Genomic DNA, 7,500 nt, shown 5'->3' on the forward strand with positions numbered 1-7,500 from the left:
GAACACGGAATCTAATTTGATCTGCAATTTATTCATGAGGTTTTACAGAATGTTTCATTCAGTAACTATTCGTAATATCGTCCAAGTTATTCCCAAGTCAAAACATGCAAAATACATAGAGAAACTAACTCTGAAGATTCATTAGAAATGGGATTATCTTCATAAGGGTCATTGGTCAGGTCATAGACTTCCGGGTCCAAGGTAAGGTCTTCCACCCCGTCACCGAAGCAGGAGCAGAGGTTGTTGCTTCCTCAACAGCACTGAGTACTGCCCGGGGACCACTTGTGTTTTGCCAGATGCATTTTATACACGCGGGCCTCTGCATGGGACCCAAGAGTTTTTTTTTTTATAACCGAAGGAATCAAATATTAACATAAAAATCTACGAATACAGCAGCTAACTATATAGCAGTAATCATCATCTGTAAATCACAACTGTTGAAATATATGAAATTAATCTATCTGTACTCACCTACTACAAGTCTCAGCGCATGAATGGCTTGACGACAATGGTGAATCAAGGATCGAGGTCTCAAGGCGGTTCCTTCTGTCAGGAGTCCAGCGAGACTCACTCCGTCCAAGTCCTGTGAAATATGGATTTACCGCTTGAGAACAGAATAAATAACGTAAAGTGGCGAATAAAAGAATAGGGGAGGGAGAAGGTAACGTGTTGAAAGTGAAAGAAGTAGTAGATTAGCAGTTGGGGGGCGACACCCATTGCAGGTCATTTCCTTGCTTTTGTTAGAGTATATAGAATAAACTAAGGAGTTCAAACAAGAAGGTAGGAACGTTTATATGATTTTATTTTTATACTCATATTTGATTTTTAGTTTATGTTGGCAAATAGTAAGTGAACAAGAATTATTTTCTATTTTCATTTCATTTGAAACATGAATGAAAAGATTTTTTTTTATCATTTTTTTACTTTATTTTGCTTCAACTATTTTGGAACAAAAAAGAGAGAACTTTTTATTTGATTTTACTTTTGTTATTCCGTATTTGATATTTATATTCTGCGGTTTAAAACAAGTGAACTATTTTTTTTTTACTTTTACTTATTTGATTTTACTTCATGTATTTATCTTTATATGGTTTCTTATTTAAATATGTAATAAAACCATATAAAATAAAATTGACAAACAAATGGACGCTGAAGGGGAAAAGCACTAAGATAGATACAAAATATAGAAGATGATGACTAGGTGATATGGCGATAATGGGTGATATAATTGCATTGGTATATTTTGGAACCGAACCAAGTGCACGAATTTTCATCTGTTGAGGAATTGAATGCTGTGACAACTAGGTCTTGGCTTTCCAAAGTGGGAGGGGACCAAAGCAGAAGATAAATTAAAAGGTAATTGCATATGATAAATTACTGATAAAAACAGGGTGATACAAAACAAAAACAGTAAAAAAGAATAATTGGTGGACAAACGAAAAAAGCAAAGTAACTGTAAACATATACTTAAAAGCAAAGCTGGTTACGGTTAATCCTCATCAATATTGCAAAACAGAAAACAGCTGAAGACAAGATCAAAACAAAGATTCTCAGAAAACAGAGTAAATTTGCTGTACATTTACTTTGCCAAATGGAGATCTCGGCGTGACGATCGTGGGGTGTCTTGAGAGCAACTTAAAACTTTATATATATATATATATATATATATATATATATATATATATATATATATATATATATATATATCGATTCAACCAAAAAAAAGTGGGATGAAAGATACAGTCGAATATGTCTGCCATCCTTCTTCATCTCATTTTCATTCTAAAACGAAAACAGAAGCTTCGAGTTGCCATACACACCCGTTCAGGTAATTCGGGGAAAAAGCTGTTGACTGGAGGCAAGTCTGTCAGCCCCAGCAGCGTGGGGAATGTGTCTAGCAGCGAGGTCGGGGTGTCTATGGTCTTCCCAGCTGGAATGTGGCCTTTCCACCTGAAAATCCCGGGCACACGTAGGCCGCCCTCTGCCCCACCCATGCCTTTCCCTCCTGGCGACAGATGGCAATTGTAATAAAACTGGAATGTTGACTGTTTAGGATTTAATGATTTATTGATTCCTGCGTTTTGTAGACAGCTAAGCAGTGTTTTAAATTTGAGATATACTTCCTATGTTATATAAAGATTAAATTGAATGTCCAGTATAAACAGCAAATTAACTTTTGTCACACACACACACACACACACACACACACACACACACACACACACACACACACACACAATATATATATATATATATATGTATATATATATATGTATATCTGTATATATATATGTATATATACATATATATATATATATATATATATATATATATATATATATATATATATATATATATATACATACATAATGTGACAAGAAAGACTGAATGATAAACTTAATAAAATCTACAAATCATCTGTAATCAAATCTGAAACTACAACAGCCATGAACACACCTTTGAACAGGCCATTGTGTCCGCCTGTACGCTGGCCATTAACGATGGTGTTGTCGTCGATCTCGTGCTGCCTGAGGGCGTCCAGGATGGCCCCCACGCCGGCGTCCATTTCCTCGACGCTGTCTCCGTATCTGAGGGAGGGATGAGGCACATCTGAATTCGTGGTGCGGGCCGTCTCTCGACAGCATCTCAGCGTCTAAGTCATTGTTGCTATTTATGTAAATGGTTGATGGTTAATGGTTACAAAGCAAAATAAATGTACTAGACATCAAAGGTCCTATAGCACTAATACTAGTGAAAAGGGTGGATGGGGGTTTAGTTGATGATTAAATGTGCTACACGTCAAAAGTCGTACAGCAGTTCAGGGTAGTAAGGCATTGAACGGGGTGAGGGAAGAGCGTGTGAGTAGGTGGGCTAAGGTAGGGATTAAATAGGCTGGTTGGATCAGAAGTGTGGGATTCTGCAAGGATGTTTAAGGGTGGTTAGATCACCGTTTCAGGAGAAATGTCAGGAGGGTGAGAATTCAGAGAATCCAGGGAAGTTGTTGTGACAAGAATTACATGTGTATCCAGAGCGAAGTGGAAGGGATAATGGGGAAGTAAGGGGGATGATGCAGATAAAGCAGGGGGAATGGATTGTAATAATAATGATTATTATCAATATTAATTAGTTTAATTCCTTTTGTTACAATGTTTTTTTTGGCGTGACAGGCTGTTTGTTTACTTTGCTTCTATATTACCCCCTGTGTACAAAGGAACGGCCGGGGTTTTCATCTACTGGCAGTGTGGAATTTGATTATATGTCACTAAGATTGCTAGACGAGAACGCTACCACTGCACCATACAGCGGGAGGAAGTGGAAGGAAGGGGTGTGGGGGGAACATCAACTGGAGGAGGCAGTTTATTTTAGTACAGAGGGAATGGAAACAGAGGGATTGGACGATGTTGAGGTGTAGGTATTTTATCCTGGGTAGTTTTGAACGTCTTCGAGAGTTTCTGAAGTGGATTTGGTTGAGGAGGAGGTCTGAGAAACATTTTTTATGAGGGGGTGAAGAGGAGATAGGCGTCTGTGGGGTAGAGGAAGAGGTAGGTGGAGGGTTGATTGTCTGCTACGGGTAGAACGAGGAGGGATAGGTGGAGGGGTAGGAGTAGAGACTGGGTGTCTGGATTCAGAATTGCAAAAGAATTAGATGGGGAGGGGAAAGAAGTGGAAACGTAGATGGAGGAAGAATAGATAAAGGGGCAGGATATAGAAACATCTTTGGAGGACGGGGTAGAGGAGGAGTGAAAGGCAGCACTGGAGTAGGTTAATGGTTAATAGTTAGAAGAAATGAATGTGCTAGACCTCAAAGGTTATATAGCACTATGGTAGAAAAGGGGTAAAAAGGAGTTACCGATTGGGATAAAATGGGTTAGATGTCAAAGGTTGTAGGACACTGTAGGATAGAATGGTAGTGAAAAGGGTATAGAGGGAGGAGCAAATGGAGTATGGCGGGGATTTGTAAAAGGGAAGAGATTATCTGTATAGGGCGATTAGATCAAATGGAGAGTATGTGTCTGAGGAAAGGGAAGTAACAATGTATGAGGAAAACTGCAAAAGAGTCATTATGAAACAATTAAAAGATAATACGGGTAGAAATGGTAATTGGAGAAATAGAAGAATCTTGAGAATGAGATAAGGGGAAGGTGGTGAAGTATCAGGAAAAAATATCAGGAAGGGAGGGATCCGGAGAAGGATATTTACTGTGACATAAGGGAGTTACGTGAGCATCCTGTTGGGAGTGGTAAGGATAATGAGGAAGTAATGGTGGTGCACATAGGGAAGGAGAGGATGGGGTGTTTTTGGGGAGAGTGGAGGGAAGAGGGGAGGGGGAACTTGCAGAGGAAGAGGATGGTTATCAGCAAATACTTTGACTATAGAGGTAATAGAAAGAGAGGGATTGGAAAGTGGATGAAGGAATAGAGCAGTCTCTTGGGTCATGCTTAGGAAATTGCCTAGTGCGACAGGTAGAGTGAGGAGGAGGGGTAGGCATCGGGGGAGTGGCAAAGATTGGAGTTTCTCGAATTAGAATGGAAAACAGAATTTGACTTCTTCTTCTTCTTCTACAGGCTTTTGTCCCAGTTCAACTGGGGTCGCCGGTGCGGAAAAAATCGCGTATACAGACATGCAATGCAAGCCACGTCAAAGTTGATCGAACTCAGTCGAACCAGAAAGGCCAATCCTGATGAAGCTGCGGCGACGCGGTCGCGGGCCGCCGTCCTCTCGGATCCGGAGGCTCTGCTGCGTGGGGGCACCTTGGCTGCGTCCTCACGGCCGGGGGGCCTCGGCGGCGTCGCCTCGCCTCGGAGAGTTGTCCTGCTCGCTCTAAAGGCGCCCGTCTTGCCACTTTTCCTCGAGGACTTGCGCGCGAGGGGCCTCGGGGACGCCTCCTTGGCTCGAAGTGCTGTCCGAATCTTGCTCGCGAGGCCGCAGCTCTGCGCTCTCTCGGGAGCTTTCTTTCAAGGCCTACGCTCATTCGGAGTGGACCTCCGGCAGCGATATGTCGAACTACCCGTGTCCGCCAAAGCGCAGGACGAGGCCATGCAGCGCCAAGAGCCCTATGGTCAAGCCCGAGATCTCTTCTTCCTGCATTCCTGATTCTCCGCATCATGTATTGGCTTGGCAGGGGTTTTTACGGCCGGATGCCCTTCCTGCCGCCAACCTCTTTTAGTCGCCTCTTACGACACGCAGAGGGTACGTTGGACCTATTCTACCCCGGGGTCCACACGGATGGAAAACAGAATTTGACTAGGGGAGAGAAATAGTAGTGATAGGATGGTTCGGGGTAGAGGGAAGAGACACTGGGGTAGAAGCTGAGATATCTTGAGAAGATGGGTGGGGAGCAGAGTAACGTACAGTTTTGAAATATGTCAGCATGCTTCTTGTCTGGACTTACATAGAGTGAAGCCCAGGTTTGCTAAGGAAATCAGTCAGGATATGTAGTGCATGAGCTTGGGACTGCGAAAGTAAACTTTACCTACTTGTTTTTGGAGACACTGTTGGAAGAGAAGGGTGTTGTCAGAGTAAGGGGAATCACAAGTAATCGATCCAACTTGACTGGGCCAAAAGGGGGTACTCAAAAAATTTGCAGAGGTGGAAGCATTGGAAGGACGAGGGCGGGAGGAAGTGGGGGTGGCATAGAGGAGGTAGTACTGTGGGGAGGATGAAGAGTAGTAATAAGGGGGAAGGGGTAGACTGTGCAGTAGGAGATGGAGTGGAAGATGTTGGGAGAGAGGAAGGGGGGTATTCTGAAGGTTGAGTAATGACCTGGGTGGATGATACAGAATGGATAGAATACAACAGGGAGTCAAAGGAGAGGCAGGGGACGGAAAACAAGAAAATTTAGATAGGCTAGTTGATGAAATTGATCTTCATTATCTTTATGTTGAGCCGAAATATGTGGGGAGATGAACGGTCTATCCCTCAGAGTCCCCATAAGGGGTAAGGGCTAGGCAATTAACTAGGGGAATACCATGCCCATGGCTCCCGGAGGCCGTCCAGGACTGACACAATGCCAGCATTTCATCCTTTTAGCACGGCCCTCACACTTTAGGAAGTGGACAGAAGAAGGGGATGAAGAGGAAATGGAAAAGGAAAGGGGGAGAAGAAAAGACCATAAAAAAAGTCGAAGCGAGGGCTGAGGTCCCAAAACTGCAACGTGCAAGGGATTAGAGGAAAACACTGGAGTAAAAAAAAACTCGTAGACGTGCTTCCTGTTTGCCTCGCTTAAAGTGAGGCCAAGTTTGAATCTGATAACTGCCACTTCAGACTCTTACTTGTAGTTAGGACAGCCCTATGAAAACCACCACAACTCTCTGACAATATAAAATGAAGGGGAAGGTCATGTCTACGAAAAGTAATCTTGGCAATATTGGTGGAGGACTTATGGCGACCTCTAGAAGGAATGGCATAGCATTTTACTGGTGATGCACCATAGTCGACGAGGCAGGCAAATAGGTCTTCTCCACAATCTGACCAATCCTTGTCGTAGACAGGGCACTCTACCGATGAAATGAAGACAGTTCCAGTACAAGTATTGAGGGAGGGATGAGGCTGGGCCGGAATGGGTTTGCCAGTGAAATCAGTTAAGGTTGATAACGCCTAAGTTTGGGATTTGGATGTAGCTGTGACAAGGTAGAAACGATCGGGGCGGCAGCGGAAGGAAACTTTAAAACTTGTTTTTGGAGACACTGCTGAAAGTGTGTCGTCAGAGTAAGGGGCTGCAGAAGGGATCACGAAAAACTGATCACAGTTGGTTGGCCTAAAATAAGGATTCAAAAAATGTGTAGAGGTGCAGGTAGTAAATGGACGGGGGCGTGTGGAAGAGGGAGTAGTGTTGAGAGAGCTAGTACTGCAGAAAGGTGGACAATACGGCTGCAAAGTAGTAATAGGGGAGCAAATGGTTGTAAACGAAGAAAGCTGTGGGATGGAAACGATGAAGTAGAGCATGTTGAAGGAGGAGGAATGTTTCTGGTGATTGAGTAATGACGTGGGTGGGTGATTTAGACAGGAGAGACAGAGGGAAAGAGAATTTAAGAAAGCGGAATTGGAACTAAAGAAATTAGAGATTGAAGCAGCAAAAGCGAGCAAACGGCGCGAACACGAGTTAGAGCTGGCCAGGCTTAAGGATGAAGTTAGTGAGCGAATGACGGGGAACAATTCTATATTTCCAGACTTAAAGCTACCCAATTTTAGTGAAGCTAAAGACGATATTAGCGATTACCTTACACGCTTTGAGAGAATTGCCGATCTACAAGGATGGAAGATCAATAATTATCACGTTTACCTGGGTGTTCACCTCACGGGCAAAGCTTTGAAGACTTACACCAGTTTACACGAGGAGGTTTTGTGCGATTATTCGCTCCTTAAGGAAGCTTTGTTGAAGACTCATTGTTTAGATGCTGATTCGTATCGGAAGAAATTTCGTGAGAGTAAAGTAGGCGACAATGAGACGTACATACAGCTGATTACTCGGATGGAGCAGTATTTAAAGAACTGGATAGT

The 7,500-nt window shown here is 43.0% G+C and overlaps 1 protein-coding gene across 1 annotated transcript in view; it reads right to left on the minus strand.

Annotated features, from left to right (window-relative positions):
• The window catches only part of LOC119578594 (arylsulfatase H-like), a gene marked incomplete in the record, with an annotated part of 72,293 nt that overhangs the window by 340 nt on the left and 64,453 nt on the right, over positions 1-7,500 (minus strand). The window contains 4 exon segments of the mRNA XM_037926160.1: positions 130-319; positions 472-583; positions 1,821-2,005; positions 2,458-2,588. Of these exon segments, the coding sequence (XP_037782088.1) occupies positions 252-319; positions 472-583; positions 1,821-2,005; positions 2,458-2,588 (496 nt within the window).

Source organism: Penaeus monodon, chromosome 11 (genome assembly GCF_015228065.2).
Source record: "Penaeus monodon isolate SGIC_2016 chromosome 11, NSTDA_Pmon_1, whole genome shotgun sequence".
NCBI lineage: Eukaryota > Metazoa > Arthropoda > Malacostraca > Decapoda > Penaeidae > Penaeus > Penaeus monodon.